General features: G+C 42.2%; 1 protein-coding gene across 1 annotated transcript in view; it reads right to left on the bottom strand.

Moving 5' to 3' along the window:
• cacna2d3a (calcium channel, voltage-dependent, alpha 2/delta subunit 3a) overlaps positions 1-19010 on the bottom strand; it is a 99099-nt gene extending 80089 nt beyond the window's left edge. The window contains exons 1-2 of the mRNA XM_062392536.1: positions 18963-19010; positions 17976-18092 (exon numbers count right to left, since the gene is read on the bottom strand). Coding sequence (XP_062248520.1) covers positions 17976-18092; positions 18963-19010 — 165 coding nt within the window. The remainder of the gene's footprint in view (positions 1-17975; positions 18093-18962) is intronic.
• Between the last annotated feature and the right edge of the window lie 6522 nt (positions 19011-25532).

Here is a 25532-nt window from a genome sequence, read left to right as displayed (position 1 = left end):
TCTGAATTGACAGAAACATGGTCTTCATATTCTCTAAACTCTTCCCCTTCATTGTATTCCAAAGATTTTCTCTCTTCAAAAATCAATTCTAGATACTGTATCTGTTCATTGGGGCTCGTGAGTAGACTGACAAGACTGTGTTCAATTTCTACTTAAGTTCAATAAATAAACGTCAATACTGATGAAAAACCTTGTTTCATATTAGTTTTTTCCAATCATATCTTGTTTATAATTGAAGTTTCTTTGTTTAAAGGACACATTAATGTGATTTGGTTAATCACTCATCCTTGAAGTTATATTACGAAGTATTAAACTGGTGTCTACTATTATCACTGCTGTGTTAGGTGAAAAATAAAATAAGCTGTTTAAATGATTGTATTCTATATAGAAATTTGGAGGCCAAAACCTTTTCCCTTTCCTCTAATGGATTGGATATATTGGAAATATCTGATACCACAAATTGGTACAATAGTAAACAACAATAGTAAAATAGTAGCAATAGTAAAAAACAAACATGCAAACAAACAAATAAACAAACACCCAAGCCTCCTTATGATCTCAACGCCAGTTGCAAGCTGTAAAGCTTCTGTCCAGATGGCTTTCAGACTCCCAAACACTCTTATCTCCCTCCTTTCATCCTCTTGTGCATGTACAAAATCTTTCTATCCCACATCTCTTCCCCTACTTTCTTTGCCACTCAACTTTTACATTCTATTATCCATCTCAGAGCAAGATATTACTGAATTGAAACATCTCACTCCTATAAATCTTTCTTATAACTAAACACAGCTTTATCTTTCTCGTCATTAGTTCATCTCTCAAACCTTCAGTCAACATTCTTTTACTTTCTTTGGCAAGTCCTTTACAAGTTTACCCACACATCCATACATACAACATACATCAGATGGCAGGCGTATATCACCTCTAGTCTAGTTTTCTATTTTTCTGTCTCTCTCAGTCAGTAATTTCCCTCTCTGTCTCAGTCAGCAAGCTGACCTTGACTCTTTTTTCTCCTCCTCTCACACACACACTCTTTCATTCACACTAGTTCCTTCAAAAAGAACTCCCTATATTATATAATCAATATTATTTATAATTATTATATTAGTAATTTCCTCTTCCAAAGTCTTTGTTTGTAACAGCCTTAAGTTATTTGTGCCCAATTTAGGTTGAATTTCTAGTCGCTATTTTGTTTATAACAATAGCACAAAGTTAAATCTGATATCAGGTATATTAACTTCCCCTGAGAATAAGCTCTTTAAGCCAGTGATTGATAATAAATAAATGCCCTGAGAATAAACTCTTTAAGTCAGTGATTGATAGTAAATAACTGCTTCTTTCTTCTTTAAAAACAGACAAACCCACCTTTAAATAAAACTCTAAACCCAATATGTTCCTTCCTCTTCACAAAAATATCCTTGATAACGAAATCTATGGTCAATGTGTTTTAAACAGAGATAATAGTCATTGCAATGATATAAAAAACGTTCTTATCTGCAGTGTTGCTCTGCCTTTACGTTTTCAGTCGTTGTCTGAAAATCTCAAATAAGCTCTGATTTCTAAAAGTGAAAGACACACAATAACTTTTACAAAACTAAGCCAGAATCAATCCTCTCAGGTCTTTGTCTCATGAATGATAAACAACATAAGCCAAAAAGGACATTGCATATATATATATATGTATGTATTTAACCCTTGTATGTTGTTCGGGTCTATGGGACCCATTTCAATGTTTGCTGAAAGAAAAATGATGCAATAAATATTTTTTTCAACCTGAGACTCATTGGCCTTGGCTCATTTTCTGTGATGAAATTCAGTGACTTTACACTTTACACCCCCCCTACACATTTATATGACTTATATGATGTTCAGGTCCACTGGACCCAGGACTACATAAAGTGTTAAATTGTATATTTCAATCACCTCTGCTCCCACATTCCTGCACATTTACGTAAAAGTTCTCTGCCAGTTACTGCATCCCACAAGGATTCTGTTGATTCTCCTTTGGATTTGAAAACTCCAGCACGGATAATAACCCCAAAGTATGCAAACAAATGGGTTTGGTCCATTTCATTCTAGCTGATGGTCCATCTCATCCTAGCTTTCTATGAAAACATGCTGTCCCTTCAAATTAGTGCAATCCAGAATGATTTTCGTAATGAAAAGTTCGTAAGAAGGCTTGATGTCCTGCACGTGAGTCACTGCTATCCGTGTCGGCCCTGATTGCACCTTATTACATTGTTAGCCATGCGGGGTGGCTAAAGTGCAAAAAGACCATTAAATTGTGATCATTTTTTGTCATCCATCTGTTGGCTGCTGATGGCCTGGCCTGGATGTGGGACTGGCTGCAGATTAACTTTTTACGTAGCTGGCTGATGGTCAATCTCACTGTCAGACTCTGAATTGACAGAAACATGATCTTCATATTCTCTAAACTCTTCCCCTTCATTGTATTCCAAAGATTTTCTGTCTTCAAAAATAATTTCTAATTACTGTATCTGTTCATTGGGGCTCGTGAAACAGGTAAAAAACAAAAAAGGAGAGAGCGTGTATTGAGGGAATGGGGGGAGGGTTGTTTGTGAACAGCGAGTCGTAACGTGAAGTGAGTTGTAAACTGGCAGGTGACTAGCTTGTTGGTCAAACCTTGCATCTTCAATCCAAACATCTGAAGCAAGCACATGTGTGCACACACAAAAACACGTAAGTGTGACACGAGTGTCACATGGGAGCACAATGTTTATATGTCCCCAAAGATTTGCACAGTATTAATTTCCTTTCGTGTGTGTGTGTGTGTGTGTGTGTGGGTGCGTGCATGTGTGTGTGTGTCCGTTGTGCTGCTACTGTGTGTGTGCACGCAGGCTGTTTTGGAAAGCCAACACTGTAATCTAGAGCATGGCCAATCATTTTCTTCACCATACCAACACACCTGGTTCTATTTGACTATTGATTCATGTATAGATTTATTCAGGTTCGTCCACGGTGCCTGTGAGAGAGCATGCATGCTAGTGAGTGTGTGTCTATGTCTGTGTGTGTGTGTGTGTATTTGTACTGAGCATAGACCTTACTGACTGAGGACAATTTGGATGATCCTCAATTTTTCCTCAAAGGCTTTTTTGAGGGTTAAGACTTGATTTTAGGGCTAGGGTAAAATATAGTTCAGGTTAGGGTGTGTGTGTTTGTGTGTGTGCGCCCATGCTCGTGCATCCGGTCATTGACACACACCGCAAAACCTCCAGCATGTGCAGCTGCTGGAAGCGCACAACAAAGCACGCTCTCGGAACAAACACAGATAAGGACGTTGGAATAAAAGGAGGATGGGAGAAGAATGAGAGAATAATATTCTCCAAAGGTCTGAACGCTTAGCCCCACACTCCCAGCGAAATGTCAGGAGCTGTGAAGCCAGCGTCGATACAACGCACACGTTTCTATGGAGGACCATACATGACATAAGTAAAAATAAATAAATAAATAAATGTATAAATAAATACAGAAATAAATGAATAAATAAAAATGGAAATAAATAAATAAATACAGAAATAAATAAATAAATATGTTAATACCAAAAGAAATGTCAAAAGAAATGTCTTAAATATATTTTAACATTTATTTTTTCCCTGATACATTTCCTTTGCATTTGCAGTGTCCTTATGCTAATGAGAAAGGCGGGCCTAACCGCAGTCTCATGCAGGATTGGTCACAGGAGTGTAATGATCCAGCCCTACTACTTCTGCCTTTCAATGCTGGTGTCCAGTAGCTGTTTGCAGCGTTGAGCCAGTTCACACTTAAAATGAACTAGTTCAAGTTCAGAGGGTTAGTTAAGGTTATTTTTTATTGGGATGATTTAGCTGTCAGTAGTCCTGACTGTGAGCGACACGTCTCGTGTTGTACTGAGCACAATGAGCGAGCCATGAGGAGAAGGAGGAAACAGAAACTCCAGCTCGGTACAAACCACCTGCCGCCTCTGCTCTGAACATGAAGCCGCTGATCTCTGAGCAGATGTGACCAGAGAAGCTCTGTGTTTTCACTGTTTCCACTGTTCCACAGAGTCACTAACTGCCTGTTTCACGGTGAAGAGCTCAATCTCAGTCACTGCTCGTGTCTCTGAGCGAGTGTGTGACGGAGCGCAGGGGCTGTGTGTGTGTAGCTCAGTTGACCAATCCTGCTCGAGACTGAGGTTAGGCCCGCCTTTCTCATTAGCATAAGGACACTGAAATGTGGAAATAAATAAATGTGGAAATAAATAAAAGTTGCAATAAAAGTGGAAATAAATAAATAAATGTGGAAATAAGTTTAAGACATTGATTTATTTAATTCTGCATTTATTTCCATATTTATTTATTTATTTCCACATTTATTCCAACTTTTATTTTTCGATTTCAGTGTCCTTATGCTAATGAGAAAGGCGGGCCTAACCTCAGTCTCGAGCAGGATTGGTCAACTGAGCTACACACACACACAGCCCCTGCGCTCCGTCACACAATCGCTCAGAGACACGGGCAGTGACTGAGACCTGATCTCTTCACCGTGCAACAGCCAGTTAGTGACTCTGTGGAACAGTGGAAACAGTGAAAACACAGAGCTTCTCTGGTCACATCTGCTCAGAGATCAGCGGCTTCATGATCAGAGCAGAGGCGGCAGGTGGTTTGTACCGAGCTGGAGTTTCTGTTTCCTCCTCCTCCTCTCGGCTCGCTCATTGTGCTCAGTACAACACGAGACGTGACGCTCACAGTCAGGACTACTGACAGCTAAATCATCCCAATAAAAAATAACCTTAAGTAACCCTCTGAACTTGAACTAGTTCATTTTAAGTGTGAACTGGCTCAACGTCCCAAACAGCTACTGGACACCAGCATTGAAAGGCAGAAGTAGTAGGGCTGGATCATTACACTCCTGTGACCAATCCTGCATGAGACTGCGGTTAGGCCCGCCTTTCTCATTAGCATAAGGACACTGCAAATGCAAAGGAAATGTATCAGGGAAAAAATAAATGTTAAAATATATTTAAGACATTTCTTTTGACATTTCTTTTGGTATTAACATATTTATTTATTTATTTCTGTATTTATTTATTTATTTCCATTTTTATTTATTCATTTATTTATTTATTTCTGTATTTATTTATACATTTATTTATTTATTTATTTTTACTTATGTCATGTATGGTCCTCCATACGTTTCAGCATTTGCGTGTGTGTGTTTGTTCCAAAACACTCAGTGTTAATGATTTTCTCAGCTGACACGAGTTAAGATATTAGCCCTTTGACCTATTCTGTCTCACAGCTGCTTTCGCAAATGTCAATCACTGAATGTGACCGTGTGCATGTGTGATTCAGAGAAACAGCAAGAATGTGTCACAGTGGTTTGTTTTTGTGAGACACTAAAAATTAAGCCTATTAATGAGTCATACTGTACACACAACCACACACACACACAATGTAGCCTATTGCACAGCATTACATCATCTCATGGAACATATTCATTGATATTGCACATGGCCAATTATTTAATCTCTCCTACACTCTGCTGAAAATTCAAACACTCGATTCTGACCTGCGGATAATCTATGGTGGCATATTATTCATGTGTTGTATTTTAGCATGTAAGAAGATGGGAATTAACGCTCCAGGGTAAAAATAACTAATAACAGGGAGATTTTCATTCGGAGAAACTGACTTGAGATAAGTACAACTCACCACTGTGAATTTTAATTCAACGCATCACCAAGATTCCAGGTGGTTTGTTGTACTCATCTGAGCATGTGTGTGTGTGTGTGTGCTGTCGGCATCCGCGAGTGTGTTTGCATGTTTCTCACATACAAATATAAAATTCAAATGAGCCTGCCACCTCTCTTTGGAAATAGGTGATCCTGCTGAAGTGTATGAGGCCGTTTAAAAAGAGAGAGGAAATTACTTTTCTTCTCATGTCATTCCATCCGGGCTCGGTACAGGATGACAGCGCTAATTAAACTCAGGGTTTCCCCCAGTGCTTTATAGGCCTGGCGGGCCGCCAGGCTTTTCTTCCCCCCCCGCCAGGCTAAGCGTCGCTTGTTTATTTATTTAAAAAAAAAAAAATTTATATGCACCAGAAACATGATACCAAAGACGGCATAGCGCTTTTAACCGCATCTGGTGATACGGTTGAAACCGCAATGGCGACATCTTATGGTCAGTATGTGAACACATAAGGTGAGAGGTTCAGGCGAATTTTCCATCCCCTGAACCTCCAAAACCACGACCTGTCTATACCACGCAACAACTTTCGCAACAACTTTCACACGACATGTCACGGAGAAAGAGTCAAAAAACCTTGGACTCTTTCTTTTTCCGGAGTCGGGGGAGCACTGGAGGAGATGATGAGGCCGCTCGTTCACCCCCAGGCCAAGCGGAGAGCATCGCCAGCGAGCCGACCGAGCTGCGGCTCGATGATGAGCCAGAGCTAGTTAGCACGGATGTTAGCGCGTCAGATGTTAGCGCGTCGGAGCAGCCTGCTGCGAGCCGCGATGGGAAACATCGAAGTAGCGGATTTAACCCAAAGTGGTTAGGTGACCCTAAATTTAGCGGATGGCTCTACAAGACCGAGTATGGTAAGCATGTTTTGTACTATTAAAATATCAACAATATTATGCTCGCTAATTTCGTTCAGCATTAGATACGCTTTGTTTTAGCTGTGGCTTTTTGTGTGTGTCGTTCTTAGGTATGTTTTGCCGGGTGTGTCGTAGTCACCACCAGCGGGCAACACAAGGATGCTCAACAAGAACTTTCATTGAAGCTCCTTGTACTACGTACAGGCAAGATGTGCTAAACGCACATATTGGGTCTCTACACCATCGGACAAGCATTGAGATGGCAGCAAGCAAAAGCAAAAGTAAACAATAAATAATGTAAATATATTACTAATATGAAATATCTATTATGAAATAACTAATAGCTTCCACGTTTTTTATGTTCTAGTCTTGTCAATCACTGAAGCCTTTGAGCCAGTGATTAACATGGAGCACGAGGCAATTATTGGTGGGTTTAAATGCCTTTACTGGCTGCTAAAACATGAAATTGCCCACCATACAAATTATGGAGCCTTGCTTGATCTTGCCAAATTACTTGGGTGTGACTACTTCTCCAAACTTCAGGTAAATTATTTGAATGTATATTTTGTGGTGTTGACAAAGTTTTCAAAACACTTTAAATGTTACTCTTTCTATCTTTTTTTAGATTGACAAAAGAGCCAATTATAGATCCCACAAAATTGTTGATGAGATGTTGGAGATCCTGGCCAGTGTTGTGGAAAAACCAATTCTAGAGGCCATCAGACTCTCTACTGCCATTGGCCTTGAGGTAGATGAGTCCACAGATATGTCCATGACTAGGCAACTGGATATACATATTAGGTACTACTACAGTACTACTAATTTTACAATGATAAATCTGACCTTATGCTGGATAAATGAAAATAATATTAATAAAACATTTTTTAGGTACCTGGACAGAGAAGGCCAACTTTTTTGTCAGTTTCTTGACATGGTGCCACTAAATGATGTGAAGGCAGATACCGTTGCAGTTGCCATTCGTGAGGTAATCACAGTCAAAGCCATACCATTTTGGTGTGGGGACAGATGGGGCTGCTGTGATGACAGGTAAGAACTGAAAATAAGTTTAATTTGAGGTATAGTTACTATTTTATCTCTAACTAAGTACTGATTATTGTAATATCTATCTTTAAGGACGCCACAATGGTGTTGCCAAAAAGCTGACAGACTCCTGGCCACAGCTAGTGTCTGTGCACTGTGCAGCACACCGCCTTGCTCTTGCGTGCAAAGATGCTGCAGACAACGTGCCATTCATGAAAACGTTCCGAGAGCACCAAGGGGCCTTTATACATACTGTGCAACATACAGGTTTGTGGCTGCCGTCCACCTCCAGGCAGATGTCCTTCCCCACCTGACACGGCTTTCAAAGCTTTTCCAAAAGGAAGATGTCAATTTTTGGGCTATCAAGAAACATGTAAGTTGATTTAAAATGAGTACCCATACACTTGTTTATGGAAAACTATGAAAAGCAAAAACAATATAGCTTGAATATACTAATTTAATATTTTAGGTGCCTGTTACAATTGAGGCCATTCGACAAATAAAGGAGGCAGGAGACAAGCAGCCACGAGGGTCATATCTCAGTGGGTTGGAAGATAGAGTGAAAAGCCTTAACATACAGGCAGAGGAGGAGAGGAGACGCCACAGGGGTGATCATTTTGACCTCACCTCTTTTTGGACCCGTTTTCGCACTCAGGTATTGAATGTTCAATGTTTCAAAGATAATATAATAACCTGTAATTTTACTAATTTAAAAAATCGAATTTTCAAAAGGTAATGGAGCCATACTTGGACCATCTCATTGAGCACCTTGATAGGAGATTCCCACAGATGAACATCCTAGGTGCATTTAACATACTCAGCCCACAAGCAGTGGAGAGGGGAGATGATGTCTTTGAAGAGAACTTACAACTGCTTTCCCAAAAATTTCCCACTGTGGATGGCAGAGCAGCACTGCAAGAATGGACCAGCTTCAAGGTTCATGTGGGCCAGGGCATCTTTAAGGTAAGCAGCAGAAGCAAAATGTTGAATAGAAATGTTTTGTTTTTTTAAACTTCTGTTTTCCTAACACTTTTTACTCTTTGCTTTATCCTACTAGGATAAGTCACAGTTGGAGGTAATGCAGGAGCTGGCCTCTGACTTTGATGAGCTGAGGCTCCTGTACCCAAACCTGGCCCAGCTCTCTGCCATTGCACTGACCATTCCTGTGTCAAGTGTAAACTGCGAGAGAGATTTCTCGGCTATGAACAGGGTGAGTATTTTGTTTTCACTTTTCTGCTAGCAGTTTAAGTAGGTACACATTTGTTTAATGTCCGTTATGGGATTATTTTTCAATAGATCAAGACAGACCTCAGGAACAGGCTGCAGGGGAAAAGCCTAACTGCCTGCCTTCGTATAAAAATAAATGGTCCCTCTGTGGCTGATTTTGACTACAGTAAGGCTCTGGAGGAGTTCTTTCAGAAGCCGCGACGGATCACTTGCAGTGATCCAACCTGCACCCTCTGCAAGAAGTAAAATAGGTCACACAGCATACCTCTTCAGGCCCTGAGTTCCCTGTTCCTCCTTGGCCATGTTTGCACTTTTTTATTAATGTTAATTTATTTTACTTTTAAATGTGACCAGAAATATATTTTTGTGTTTGTAAACTGTATTATGTAATGTTAAAAGTATTTTTAATAAATGTCTTACAATAACACACAATTGTCATAATTTCAAAATTCCTGTCAACTTTTAACATTTCTTTTTTTACAAAAACAGTAAAAAAAGAAATGTTGGCCGACCGTCGGCTTCTCTTGCGGCCCTACCACCAGGCTTAGCAAGTTTTCTGGGGGAAACCCTGAAACTGACACAGTCAGAAAGGCAGGCCCTGTTGTGTCCCTGAAAATACACACACACATACACACACACACACACAGGCTCCTACTCAAACACGTGCGTTCACAGGCCTTCACTGGAGCTGACAGCGTAAAAAGGGAACACGCAGGGCTAACAAGACTTGCTGTGGTAATTGGATTTAATTTGTTAACGCCAGAAAAAGGGTCTGCATCTCCACCTGATTACAGATCCATGATGGGTTTCCGCTTGCCTCTCTGCTCACTACAGAGCTTTGATTCTCAACTCGAATCTGACAAGAGCCACCCCAACCGGTCTATTCTGGATGAGGCTCTGTTTTATCTCAACTGCCTCGGTTTTCTATCCATCCACCATCTATACCACTTGTCCTCTGAGGGAGCTGGAGCCAATCCCTGCCGACGTTGGGCGCACTGGACAGGTCGCCAGTGTGTTGCAGGCCAACATACAGAGACAAACAACAGTTCACACCTAACAAGAAACCTAACCCCAATCTGTCTGCCTTTGGACGGGAGGAAACCAGAGCACCTGAAGAAACCTCACAGAGACAGGCAGCCAACAAGAAACAATATGTTGCCTTAGAAGTTCAGATTTACGGCAGATATTGCATTCACTTGAGAAAGGGTTATTGTTAGGGTTAGGGTTAATAATTAATGACATAATTATCTTGTTTATTAATTGGAATGAGAAATATCTAAGATAATATGAGATCATTTTCTATTAAAAATAATCTGCTGTTTTTCTTAATTAATGAAATGTTTGAGTACGATGAAAAACGGATCAGATTTCATTTTCTCAAGTGAATGCAATCCGCTTATGTACAGATCCAGCCTTGTTAGCACTTTCCACAATGCTTTAGATCTGTCATGTTTGATCAAATAATGCATATACACATGACGCCTGAGAAAGGCCCTATATGAAGGGGATTCTTTTTAATTGACACAAAAGTCAGATGCATGAAAGAAACGTACTGATATTCATTCCCACTCCCATTCAATTAAACCCAATCTCAATCATTTCTCAATCCACCCTTCCGGTCCGCTCCTCTGACATTTGCACCCCCCCCCCCCCCCCCCTTCACTATCAGACATCCTGCGATCATGATTTGCCCGACGACAGATTCAGCTTGTTTATGCTTTCCAAAGTTCATAAACGATCCCCCTCATTTAGCTGTCAACGTGATCGTCTTATTGTTCCGGCGCTGTACTCGCTGTGCGGCTTTCCTGATGGTTGGAGCCGCTGACCTTAACAAATGCCGATCCATTATGAATGCAAACGCTGAAGCTGTGAGAGTTAGCGAAGGCTGTCATATTGCTGATCTATGCCAATAACCGCTGCCAGAAAAGCAGAGGAGCAGCGGAGGGGGGAGGGGGGCACATACATTATTGACTGGTAGCGGAAGTTAAATGCCTCTTCTTTTTTTTTTTTTAGAAGTACATTAAGCCTTGCCTCGGCACATTCCCTCCACCAAGAGGAGGGGAGGGCAGTGGCCTGAATCTGAATGTTCTCCCGAGGTAGCCATGGACAAGACCACAGTTGACTTCAGTTCTAACAAGACTTGCATGAAGATATTCGCTGTTGGTTCAGCATGCATTTGTACTTTGGGCTCAACCTCATCTTTTATTTTAATCTATTTTTTTGGAGGTTATTATTTTTTGAAGAGATCTGGATATTCCATTTTGTTGCTTTTTCTGATGCTCCAATTACAAAGAGTTACCGAAATGAATCTATTTATATCTGCACGTTGGATAAAAGTTATTGACTTTTTTCTCTAACTTGAAAAAACGGTGGCATGGTTCTAATTGGCCAGATTTTCCTCAGAAGTAAGGGGAAATGCTAACTTGGCCTGCTGGATCAGGGCAGGTCTGACGTGTCCGGGTTCTGCCAAAGGCCTGATCCGTTGAGGCCTGAGCTGGGCTGAGCAGGACTGGCTCGGGTCACCCCATCAATAGCACTGGGGACAGCAATTAATATTGTCAAACCAGGCCAGGAAGAGTTGCAGCATCAACAAAATGGAAAAGTGCTCTGTGACACTTTGCTTCCTCTGTTTTGCACATTCGGATTGGGCAGGAGCCAAGGAGGCCGAGCATGGGGGAGAGGCAGGCGCGAATGGAGGGAGCGGGAGGAGGGTGGTGCGTTTTGAAACATCAGATCCCAATAATCAATACTTGACAAGTTCTCAGCAGTTCTGCTGACTGAAAGGGAATATGAAGTGCTTAATCCAGCCCTGCCACCCTTCTCATATTTCCTCATCCTTCACTTTCATTTCATGCTTGGACTGAACTTTTGACTTATGGTCCTTTTCTTGACAGTTACCTTCTCATTCTCCCGGCCTACGTCCTCATTTCATCATTCAATCCAAAAAAATCCCCTCCCTCTCATGTTGATGACATGGTGAGAGGAAAACAACTAAAGACAAGGAAAAGGGGAAAGATGGTCGCTGTCCTGTCCGGTCCTGACATCTGCTGGCTGGCTCTGCCCTGTCATTGGCAGCCATCATTCTCGAAGCACACGCACACCCACCCCCCCGATGTGATACTGAAGACAGCTAATGAAATGAGGGAAATGAGGGGAGCAGTGGTGTGAGCTCAGCATGACAAGTGTGGTGACCCAGGCAGGAAGGCAGACATGGGCGAAGGACACAGCGGGTCCGGGTGACACCGACTCACGAGGCAAAATCGGAGATAAGCAAATATACCTCCAATACACGTCTGAGGAAAAAACTCTGCAGACCAAATGGTGAAACAGGGAACAGACGAAAAACAACGTAAAATGTGTTTCACGACTTGTTTTTAAAGGAATGTTTCAATGTGGAAATATCATCTCACACGATTCTGTGCAGCTTCTCTCCCTTGTTCTCATATACTGAATTAATGCAAACAAACATTTATCTTGATGTACACAACTCTGAATACTCACATCACAGAATTGGATAAGAATGTTTATTAAATGTATGTATTTTGCAGATTTTCTGGAAGTTTGAAATATACACTACTTATTGATGACAACTTGGATGTTTTGTTGTTCTGTGAAAATTACAACCTCACTTTTGTGTGGCCCAGTTAACCAGTTAACTTGCAATTCCCATCCTTTTCTCTTCCAAACTCATATGATCAATGTAGTGAAGACTTTGACTGGATTCAATAAGAGGCATTGAGTTTATAATTAGCATATGAAACAGAAAAAAAAATTGTAATGTCACACTGACCTTGACCTTTGACCATTATCTATTCAGTTCATCCTTAAGTCAAAGTGAACATTCGTGCCAAAGTTTAAGAAATACCCTCCAGAAGTTTTTCAGGTATTCTGTTCACAAGGACGTGTGGAAGCCAGGGCTGCCGAAAGAGTGGAGCACTATATTTTGAGAATAAATCAAAAGTGAGGGGACCTAAAATGTCAGTAATAATCCTGAATTACAGTAATTGGGCAGGAAAAAGTTAAAACTAGAAGTAAGTCTGTAACCTGTTCTGTTAAATAAAACAAAAACTTTTTTTTTTCTTGGCGTGTTGGTCTGTCGGGATTAATTTGAACAATGCTGTGACATTCTCATCAATAAATCCCTGGTACCAGATGCCAGCTAAAACTACAAAAACCGACAGGTATATGTAAAACAACAGCAATTCTTTTCAGCTAATAAGAGAGAACGCATCTTTATTCAAATCATCTCCTGCAGATGATGGGTTACTCCACATTTTTGAAATACTAAATTCATGTTTGAAATTCACTGTGCGCTGTCAGGTAGCGCAAATTAATGTTCACAGGAGGTTTTGCTGGCAGTGGAAAATTCATTAAAAGTCCGGCGTGTGCGCTTGTGTGCCTTGTGTTTGTGACACACACCTACGCAGCCCGCCTCCGCTCTACACTGGTAATCACATGGAGGACCACAGAGGTCTAGCTGCCACAGGTAAATGATATCAGCAGGTACAGAGCGCAGACTGAATACCATTACAGGAGAAGCAGCAAGGCATCCACTCCGCTTTGAAGTGCATTTGTCACATGAAACACAGTCGTGCTCGACTTCAAAGGGGACATTACAATAGTTCCACGCCTTTCAACTTTGATAATAACAACATATTCACTGTTTCTTTAAACCGCCTGCTCCGGCTTTTTCCAGCCAGCGAGAAGAGGAGAGGAGAGAGGAGAGAGGAGGGAGGAGGGAGGAGAGAGGAGAGAGGAGAGAGGAGGGAGGAGGGAGGAGGGAGGAGAGAGGAGAGAGGAGAGAGGAGAGGAGAGGAGAGGCTGCTAGACAATGATAATGATAATATCCCACTGACTCAGGACCTGATGAAGGTAACAGTAATTAAAAAGCAACTATGCTGAGCTAAGATGCTGAGCCCTAAAATAAACATAAATATACACACACATGGATTTACAGTGCACATACACACATAAACACACACACACAAAACATCCTTTGCAAGCACATGTTTACTTTCCAATGTTGTGCGCTTGACCTTTTTAATCTTATAATTGAAGGAACTTAATGACGCAACGTTGCCATAATAATGTGGAGATGATAAGGAATGAACACAATCAAACACCAGTCGCGGTTGCAATTACACAATAATACATACACTGTCCCTCTTTGTTACACAAAACGCACAACGCGCAGGAAGCTTAACTGCCACAAATTAATTGTATAAATTTGTTTCTCTACCTTCCTGATTCTCCAAATCAAAAGGAATGAACAAGAATGAAAGTGCAATCCTCTGCCCACCTAAACACAGTCTAAGAGAATGACATCAGCAGCCCGACACACACTTTAACAGACGCGTCCTTTTACAGCCGTGGAAGCTGCTGTCTCTCCGCAGGTGGCGGCGAGCGATAAAGAGGGGGAATCGATGTGGAGACGGGGAGATAAAACCGCGCTGACGGACAGCGGAGAGCGCCTACACGGAAATTGGATCGCTGAAGCGCCACATGTGCTTTGGCAGAAAGGCAGAGAAACGGGAAGAGAGAGGTGAGACGAAGAAGGGAGGTAGGGATGCTTGAGGACAGGAGGGAACGTGAGGGGCAGACAGAAGAGAGTCCGGTTTAACTGAAGAGGGAAGAAACCGGCGAGAAGAGAAGGGCTTAATGTCGGTGAATTACCATTTATCACATGGCTTTTACTGTCAGCAGTGGAAATGAGAAGGGTGGAGCTGATCTGGAGTCACGATAACAAGTGACAAGGTTTAAATTCTCCATGAACGTGTGCACAGGGCTTTTCGTTACCTCCCTGCTTTCTTAAAGTTTCTTCCAGATAATATTAACTCTTTCTTCTCCTCACAAGACTTTCATCTTTGTGAAAAATACAATTCTGCTACACCAGTGTCCAGGGTTCCCCCTCTCTTGATTGCATCACCACATGACATGTATTGGCCTCACAGATTTAAGATTTAAGATACATTTATTAATCCCACACATGCACAGTCACACTACATGCAGATGAGGGAAATTTGTCCTCTGCTTTTGACCCATCTGGTGAACATAGCAGGGCACACAGAGCAGTGGGGACCCATGCACCAGGCCCAGGGAGCAGATGTTGGGGGAATAAGGTGCCTTGCTCAGGGGCACTTAGACAGCGGGGGGTAGGGAGAGTCCTCTTTGCACTTTCGAACAGATCCAGGTGTTGTCCATCCAGGTATGTTTTATTGTCACTGTGAGAAGTCGAACCAGCGACCTTCCAATCTGATGTCAGTAACTTTCTGCCCATAGTCCAATTTTCTGCCACTAGTCCACCGCCTCTCACAGTAGTGAACACAACACTCTGAGGTTTGGCCGAGGTCCGCAGAAATGACTTTCGAACACAAATGGCTTCGAGTTTTCTAGGCTCCAATAATCATTAGCAAATATCATAAGGATTAGTAATGCAGCGTCGAAATATACTCAACTGCAGCTTCTCATTTTATGCACCGACTGGTCGCTGTTGCCGCTTCATCGTGCTGGCTATAACTCATTAACATTAGGGAGGACCTGAATTACACTCGACTGTTATGAGGCTACGCTCGCTGTGCACGCCACTGCGCTGTCAGTGATAATGTGTGAGAGACGATCAGCCACTGTGTAACACCACTGTACAGGCATGAGTGGACTGAGTGTTTCTGCAGCCCCCGACAAATCCGACAGAGTCATTGTCATGGATGGCGTTCCCCAAAATGAACTTCCAATCACATCATAGCAATCAATGAAACTTGAAAACTTGGATCACAACTGTCTAACTAAGTAGTTTTATATTTAGTGTGTTTTTCTATTAAATTCTATCAAAAGTGTTGTAAAAAAACCCGATACAAACAATTTATTATTCATATATTAGACCTATACTGTATGTAAATAGGATATGAATAGGAAAGAGGTGTTGTCAGTTAAAACTGTTTAATAATGAAAGATTACACTAGATTAAAAACAGCAGCTAATACTGGTTTGGAAAGCATATGTCGCTGCTTTAATTACAAAATAATGTTCATTATTATTAGAGAGCTGAATAACTCCTAACGGGAGATTAACACTAATCAATTAAAACCATGTGTTTATGCCAACAGTCATTGCATACAAGTAGGAGCCACGTTAAATGCCTGATGACTCACATCTACATTGATTACTTCTCTATGTGCTCAGTGAAGACAGGTGCATGTGAACAAAATGAATGTAACACAGTGAAACAGGCTTCATGGAATCAATGTGGGCAACTGCATCATGCAGAAGACTAATAACACGGGCACGAGCAAAACTAAGGCAAGGAAATTGTTTGTCACTATCAGCGTCTCTCTCTCTCTCTCTCTCTCTCTCTCTCTCTCTCTCTCTCTCTCTCTCTCTCTCCCCCCCTCCCTCCCTCCCTCCCTCCCTCATGTCTCTTTCAGCTTGTATCCTCCAACCAGACTCCCTGAGTGACAGCACCATGTTGGGGATCTATCAGCCGGAGCTTGAGCTGGAGGCCAGAGAGGCAGTGCTCCGTGGACACATCCTGAACTGCACCTGTCACAAACGTGTGCACAAACACACACGCACACACACACAAGCATGCACGCGAAACTACAACTGCAGACACACTAACATAAACGCATGCTGTAACTGCCCATGTGACATATACCAAAAACATCTGAATGACCTGAGAAAGAAGAAAACAACACAAAATGTACCTAACAAGTAGCCCAAGCCCGAGTATTATCCACATAATGTAGAGGGGGGATATTCCAGGCTATCGACCCATATCTGTAGCATCTGTGCCTCTATGGCTTGTGCTAACTCTGTCCTTGTCTCCTCTGTCGTAGAAATTCAGGGAAACAAGGGCGCGCACAAAACTGTTTTAAATTCCGTCTGAAAGCAAACACAGACTCACTGTTTCCTTTTATGATTAGAAAACAAGAAAAGCAAATGAACCGTCCAAAAAGACAATTTACTGAGTGATCCAAAGCCTCTCTTCTATGGAAAACATCCATGGATGAAAGTAATGAGTAAATACAACTGATGTCAACAAGTTTCACCTCATCGAAAAATCAATTGGCTGGACCAAACAGTCAGCTCGCCATTCAATAAAGAAAGCAATATTATGTAATTCAACATTATTAACACATAGTATCAGGTTATACATTCATATAGACCAAATTAAGAATTATATCTGAAATAAAAAAGTAAAAAATTAGGTTAATAAATAACCAATCTTAAAATAAAGATTGTCAAGTGAGCAGCCTGAACTTCTTTCATGCAGGTGTAGGGTTAGTTGGAAACTCATATGAACATGCTGGACACGTGCCTAACATGGCTATACAGTGAATGGAAAGCTATGGCCTCACATATGTAACACAAACTTAATTAGTAAAATTTAAGTAAAAGTACTATTGATTAGATATAAATTAGATATTACATAATGCATATTTAATAAGCTAAACATATTTAACATGTATCTAAATCTGCAAGGTCGTCGACTATTCCCGTCTGATATGTATTCAAAATGGATGAGGTCCACAAACGAGCACATCAAAATGATAAATCATGCGGTTTCAGATTCACTGTAGGAGCGTTGTCCTAAACTGGCCTCCTCCAAATACTGATGTTAGGTCTGAGCAGATCGATGAAGTGACACAGGCACTGATGGGTGGATCACAGCCTCTCTGTGTCTGTCACCTCAGCCCCGACAGCCTCTCTTTCACATCTCTCTCTCTCTCTCTCGCTCTCTCTTTCACATCTCTCTCTCGCTCACACACACGTACACACCACACTCCAGATGTGTCTGGTTTCACTGGGGCAATTTGACACGACAGCACTTCTTCAGACATCCAATACGGTCGGCAGAGCGCTCAGAAATAAGCACTTTACCAAGTAATTTCATTCGGCTCAGTCCTGTATCTTTACTTTTGAATTCCCAGCCACTCTGGGAATAGATGTAACAGAAAATGTACATGGTCAGCGCTGTATTGTATGCACTACATATGATATTCTTATTGTTAAGAGGACATTTTCTTGTTATAAGAGTTATTTCAGAGTTTTATATTTTGGCTCAATTCCGAAAACGTTTTTGCTTCGGTGTGACACATTAAGATTTACTCTAGGAAACGGGTTGTACCTTCATCGCCTGTGCTTTCTTGTGAAACATCTCCTCCATGTCCTCCGCCAGCCTCTTCACCAGCCGCAGCCCATCAATCTCCTCCACCTGCACCGCCCGCTCAAACTCCTTGTATTTCTGAAAGTAAAACACACATACACGTTATCAGGTTGCAACACGGCCACTGTTTGGATCAATACTTATTGAGCTCATGCCAATGTTCAGGATCCAATCACCACTTCGTCTCACATAAGAACAATTATCTCAATTTTTACGGCAAAGCAAGGGTGATGAAGAAAATATGAAAATGTAATTTCCGCACTGGTTGCAGTCATTGGTTAAAATAAAAATAAAACATTAAAAACTAAGTTGTGAGGAGTGATGCTCATTAGCACGCAAACCTCTGCCAAGGCAGTCTCTTCATGAAACCACATTTAAATGCACTCGCTGCAGATTTTTATTTGGATCTGCGCCAAATTGCAAACACTCCTGACACCCCTGAACATGCTTGATTTGTTTCATTAAGACCTGTGAATAATTCTCTGAGAAATCAAAGGGTGTTGGATGAATGAGAACAAAGCAATGAAGAGGCCACGAAAGTCAGGTTAGTGAGAGAGAGAGAGCGCCTCATCCGGAAGGACAGAGTTTTTATAGCAGGGAGCACAACGGGCCCAGGTGCTTCCAACTAGCAGAGTCCGCCCAAAAGTTCCCTGCAGCATCACAACAACAAGAAACTAAGTCAAATAAACAAGGCAGGTGACCGTCACACGAGAATCCGATGTGCAACAGGTTTTTCTGTTAGTGTAGAGGAAGTGGTGATTGATTAAATTATAGTGCATCCATCCAACCACAGATATATATATATAAAGGCTAGATGTCTCGGCAAACCGCGCCGAACTACCGCACATGGCGGCCATCTTGCCACAGTCAGCTCGCTCACCCAAGATTTCCTTTTACAAATCAAGAATTATTTTATTTTATTTAAAAAGTACATGTTCCACTACCAACACAAAATTTTATGGGTGGGCAGGCCGCCTGTGGCAAGATGGCCGCCATGTGCGGACGTTCGACTCCGTTGGCCTGCAACGCGGACGAGACCTCTAGCCTTTATATATATATCTATGCATTAAATATCTATCCCGCTCAGGACGCGAGGGGGCGCTGGAGCCAACACCAGATGACATTGGACGAGAGTGGAGGTACACTGGACAGGTTGCCAGTGCATCACAAAGAAAACACACAAAGACAAACGACCATTCACGCTCACATCCCCACCTCTGGTTGAGTTAAAGTCTCCAATTAACCTAAACTGCATTTCCTTTGACTGTGGGAGGAAGCTGGAGGACACAGAGGAAACCGTCTCACAGTGCTAACCACAGCATCGGGGACTAGCAGCGATGCCACAAAGTGCAAAGATTCCTCTGTGTTGCTTCTCCAAACTAATCTACATATAAACGAATCCAATCAGCTCAGCAGAGAGAATTATCAGCCACCTTCAAGTTTTACCCACCACACATCTAAGCACTGATGACACACAGCTGCCCCTGGGATCCGCACTACACTGAAATCACAATATTCTCTAATAAACCCCTGCTAGGGTGCTTAGCTTAACCAGCGCCTTAACAAGGGGACAGTGACATTAAGTCTCACTAATTCCCACCCATACATGCCCCACACACACACACACACACACACACACACACACACAGAGAACTGATTTGGACGAGGGGTATATTTGGACAGAAAAAAAAGAGGAAGAAGAAGAGGAGAAAACCATTTTAAACATAAAATATGTGCAAAGCTGCAGGCGGCTGTGTTTCACTCTTTGGGGATTTAACAAGAAGATTACCTCCATATCAAAATTAATACCCTCTCTCATGTTATGCCAACCTGCTTAGATGCATGCTCTTTCGCGGCGCCTGCACAGCAACACAAATGGGGAGCAGGGTGAGGGGAGAGAGAGGGAGAGAGAGTGCACACCAGGAGGATGGGGAGCGGGGACAGCTTCAGACACTCAGGCAGTAGTATCAGGTTTTAGGCAATCATGTGAAAAACTGCAGGACATCGGCAAAAAGAACGAATATCTTTGTGCCTCAGACTTAAACTTTGTAAGCATTGGTTCTAAGTTGTAGCTGAAGATGACAAGAGAGAGAGAGCAGAGCAACTAAGCAAAAAGTTCCATCACTTGACCGTCTGACTCCCGAGACATTTCACACGAACACTTCACTGAAACAAAAAGCAGTCGAGCACACAGAGCGACGTGGAGAGGAGATGCAGGGTTTGATCACTGATCATTCTCTTTTTTAAGAAATTATCAAATATTGGCAAAATAGCTTTTTTGGTTTAGGTGCAGAAATGTGGGCTCATTTGCATGTTCTCCTTCCCATGAGAAAGACATACGTGAGGAGAGGCTATTGAAGGCAATTTCAATATCTTTCTCACAATTATGGGAAAGGCGACCCGAACACATTAGGCCACCGATGTGGATACATAAAAAGCAAACATCATGTGGTTGCAAAGAGATTCAAAGAGATGCAAAGATAGGTGTGGAAGAGAGGAAACAGTTAAGACGGAAACATGCTAATGGTGAGAAGTGAAAGTAGAGCGTCAAGGAGCCGGAAGATGGATAATCAGAAATAATACTCAGAGATGATGCTGGAGTGGGAAGGTCAGAGTGGTGTGAAATGCTATCTGACCGAGAGCTGCAAGCTGACACAACGCAGGAAACAGGCGGAAATCACTGCATTTCCATTTAGCTTCATATTTCACGACCAACATAGAGAGAAGAACGATTCAGACCACACAAAGTAATGGCTTACTTTCAGATCTGTTGATTGCTACATTCGTCATTACAAGCAACCAATTATACGGAGTGCAAGGGCCAGAGCCCAAAGGTAGTGTTCCAGTTACGCCGGAACAATCCTGCTGCTTGGAAACTAATTGAAAAATGAGAACCACTTTTTTTGTATACAGCAAAAAGAGGAAAAGGGTCTGATTCATTGAGGTACATTTTGAGGTGTGTCCATCTTACAGTGTAATGTAAAGGGGGGGGGGGGGGGCGTTGAACATCCTGTTATGAACGTTCGAGCAGGGCTCTCCCTTTTATTTTGAAATTCCAACATTCATTCTCTCTTTGGAGCAAAAGTTCATATTCGAACTTTAACGTCCAGTGCGACCTAATAACAAGCGGTCTTAAAGCCCGTCCGACCGTCTGAAGTAGTTTGCCTCATGATCCCGCAGGGGGCGCTCACGATCCGCTTGCATACTCTCTTGACGATAAGCCATTCATGTTCCGTTGTTTTCCAGTGTTAAAATGAAGGACCCCAGCAAGCAAAGCAATCCAGTCATCGTTCGTAACAATTTGCGTTAAACACGATTTTTGGAAAAACTGACAGCCCTGAAGGACTCGAAGATTAAAGAGGCTGGAGCAGCGGGAACAGAGAAGTGCCAGTAGGAGTCTGGGAGAACTGAATAGAAACCGGTTCCTCTTTATCTCCCCATCATGCTCCGTTCAAAGCCACGACAGAGAACACAAGAAACGCCTCAGAAAGATGCCTCTGTTCTGCATGTGATAAATAGTCAATCAAGAAAAAAATTATTCAGAACTCATTAATTCTTTTTTTGACACAACCTTCTGACCTGTTCTGTGTCACGACTACCGCAACTTTTACATTTTCTAACAAAAACTTTGTTTCCGCAACCCAACATCAACGCTAATTAATTGCAGAAACATGGAGTCTGTGGCCAATCAAAGTGACTGGCTGACGACTCACAAGCCAATCTGCAGTGACCATAGCCGTGTGAAAGTCGGCACAGTAATCCCTCCGGCTGAAAATCCAGCTTTTAAGCCAATCCTGGTTCCTGGCTCAGATGAAGCTGTCGGGTCAACTGGCTTTACTGGTTTCTTTACCAATTTCTGTTTTGTTCGTTCGCCGTTTAGTGTCTCCCTCAGAGTTTCATCTTCACTTCTCTAGTTAATATAGTTCCTCTCTCATTTCTTCTCCTCTCCTACTCCCACTTCTTTTGATAATTATAAAAATGAATGGGCTGACTTCACGGACCCGCACAGATAATTCTTTCTGAAGAGGTTTGCCCAAGTCTTTACTAGTGAATCCAAAATACCTTTCCTCCACGGCTCTGCTGAATCCCGGTCCGTGAAACTGGTCCAGTTATAAGGAAAGCACACGAGAGCCCACAGCCTGAGCTGAAGTGTTTATGTGTTTGTGATCACATGTGTGTGGTCGGTTGAGAGGCTGAGAGGCTCCAGCTGACCACAGGCTGTCTGCGGCGCTATGTTCAGTCAGGCTGACCGGAGCGGAGCGGGCCCAATTAGCCTGGAGCTATACTGGTCACATCACATCATCATAACAGGAGAGCCAACTGACATACATCCAGAACCACCATTTCCCAGGAGAGGGGAGAGGGAGGCTTCCACAACAGACTTCGGCAGCACCTTCAACGGGAGGGGATCAGAGAAGTGAACAGACCACCAGAGGAGTCCGGCTCAGGGGTCAGATAGAGACAACCCTCTTCTAGCTGTAAGGTTGCTGCTATGTGGAGAAATCTGGGTTCTGATCTCTGTGCAAGTGTCCTACTCCAATAAGTGGATCCTGCTGCTTCTATATATGACATGTATGATACAGTTTATCAAGATTTCAAGACGCACTGGTCCTGTGTGTATTGGTATATAACTATAAAATGGAGCACCTGTTCTGGTCTGCTAGTCCAGCTCCTCGAGCCGCTGACGACTGGCGCAGAAGATTTGGTCCAACTTGCTGTGAAGCACAAAGTAACGTTTTCTTTCTTCTTTTCTTTCCCCGGGGGGTTTTCACGTTTGCTGGAATCGGCTCGAGCGTGTGCACCTGCTGGCCCACATGCGCACGTCCTGCTCTTTTCACCAGGGGGATTTTCTGCTGACCTATAATATGCGATTGGCTTCAGCTCACATATTTTTTTGCAGTTTTTCCAATTTTTACAACCTAACTGCCTCTTTCATTCCATCATTACCTCCACCGAGGAGGTAATGTTCCAATGCACGTTTGTTTTATTTTTGTATTTTTTTCAGCGGGATCAAGCAGAAAATACTGAACAAATTTTGTTGATAACAGAGTGTTTGAAATTTGGCGCAGCTTTCTTGAGTTAAAGAGGACTTTGGGCCTTGGAGGAGGTATTCTAGTTCCTACCCGTTTCAAAAACATTTGACTTGCCTGCTTGCATTTGGGTAGCTCACACGTTTTAAGATGTGTCCCTGTCATTTCTGCCGTTACTGCAAATTATAATGAAGATGAGTGGAGTTTCATTTATTTTATTTGTCCAAAGCAGTGAAGACATTTTAAAATCATTCAACAGCAACGCGTCTTTCGATGGCAACGAAAAATCATGTCCACGTGTGTTTTAATGTAATTCTTCAACACTGTGTAATAATAGCACCAGTAATAAGCCATTCTCTATTGTTTGAATTATTTACATTGGAATCCATCGTTGTTGTGAAAGCAAGGTTGAGAGTGTTGAAGTCTTGACTGCTCCTCTGCATTAAAGAGACAATTGATCAGCTTGAGCTTGAGTAACGAACCAAGCTCCTCTGAGCCAAAACACTTTTGCCGCCCTATAAACCAAAGTAGTCGCAGCTCAGAACGAATGAACCCCCCCCCCCCAACAGCGAGTTCCATCTTCGGGCATTAAAAGCTTCCTCGTGCGTCCACTAAAAGACGAGTGGTTTCAGCCGTGTTGAGAACAGAGGGAAGCAGAGGTGACACATATTGTGCAGTGTTGTAACCTAATCCCTGTCTCTCCTTACCCCCTCACCTGCTCTGCTTTGGTGCATCACATGAACGAGCTGATGCAGCTAATCTCTCCCCTACACACTGAGCTCTGGGTCACAGGCGAGAAGCCCTGCATCGAGGCTGCACTTAGGCAGAAAAAAAAACGACTACACGTTGCATTCTGCATGAACACACATGTGTACTCCTAGAGACCACAGGTATTACAGGCAACCATCAAGAAGATAGAGTAAGAGCGAAGCAATAAGGAGGTTGTATACATTGTGTTGTTTTTTGTGTGGGCACCAGTTATTTTTGTTCCTGTGATGTCGTGTTAGAGTGTAGACGCATGAATGAGATAAGTATTTGTATCTATGTGTTGGGGTTTGATAATAAAGTGATCAATGAAGGGGAAAAACTTAATTTCACACTAAGACTGAATCCCAATCCCCCAAATCCCAGCTCATTTTACGCGTCACCAGGGCCCACTTTACCTCAGCCCATTCGCACATAATCTCACAGCTGTTTGAATCCGACCCCCCCTCTCTCTCACAGACACACGGAGAAAAATGCATGTCTTCAACATCTGTTCACAGACATAAACAATGCTGCTTGAACTGTTTGCTCATCAATTACAGATGTTTTTTTCTTAAATGTTGAAAGTTAACGGGGCAAATCAAGAAACCTAAACCACCACGCCAAATTATGAAACGTGATCTAAATGACTAAATTCGAAATATTAGATTTCATCACTATGATTTAATTGAATGAGTCCGAGCCCTCGCAGCAGAGGACTTACAGTAACTATTGTGAATGACACATCTGTATGGATTGGTTAAAAAATCAGCCGTGTTTGTTTTGTAAGCTGCTGCCTGCTTGTCCGTGGATGAGTGGATAGTTTCAGTGTATATGTGTGTGTGTGTGTGTGTGTGTGTGTGTGTGTGTGTGTGTGTGTGTGTGTGTGTGTGTGTGTGTGTGTGTGTGTGTGTGTCTGTCTGTCTGTCTGTCTGTCTGTCTGTCTGTCTGTCTGTCTGTCTGTCTGTGTGTGTGTGTGTGTGTGTGTTTCGTTCTGACCTTAAATGGGCTGTTTGAGGGGTTTTGACTTGGTTTTAAGGTTAGGGTAAAGGGCTAGGGACACTAAAATAGATGGTATGTGTGTGTGTGTGTGTGTGTGTGTGTGTGTGTGTGTGTTTGTGTGTGTGTGTGTTGGGGGGGGGGATTGAAGCAGGAGAGGAGAGAGAAAAAGGACACTGGGAAATAGTGAGCAATAACTCCACTTAGCAGACACTTCGATGCACTGAGACCCTGAAATGATCTGGATGAGGAGTAAGTGACAAGAAAAGAGGAGCTAAAAGACAGGTGAAGGAATATGTGGCGACATAACCACAGCTCTTAAAACAACACTTTCTTAGATTCCAAATGTGATTTGGATATTTGATTTAATGTCCATTGATAAATATGTAAATAAGGTCAAATGCTCTGTACTGAAAAAAAATTATAATGTTAATGAGTTAAAGTAATGCTCGAAATCGGGATTTAACATCCATCGTTAAGATTCTTAAAACACCAGTGTATTTTTAGGCAATGTCCGCAGCCTATTAACAAGTAATGCTCCATCCAAATTGTGTTGGCTAGCTTTTGCTAAATCAAAACAACTGAACATACTCAGGCTGATTTACCGTCTGACCTTAGAGATGACCCTCTTCAGTCCTCACTCTTTTTAGGTGCATTGAACATGTAGAACCTTTTTTCATTTAATTTCCCATGACTCATTTAATTTCCCATGACTCTGTCCCTGCACAACCAAACTCAGTTGTCA

The sequence above is a fragment of the Platichthys flesus genome, chromosome 7 (assembly GCF_949316205.1).
Source record: "Platichthys flesus chromosome 7, fPlaFle2.1, whole genome shotgun sequence".
NCBI classification, from domain to species: domain Eukaryota; kingdom Metazoa; phylum Chordata; class Actinopteri; order Pleuronectiformes; family Pleuronectidae; genus Platichthys; species Platichthys flesus.
The sequence above is the reverse complement of the archived record's forward strand: the minus strand, read 5'-3'. Positions and strand labels throughout refer to the sequence as shown.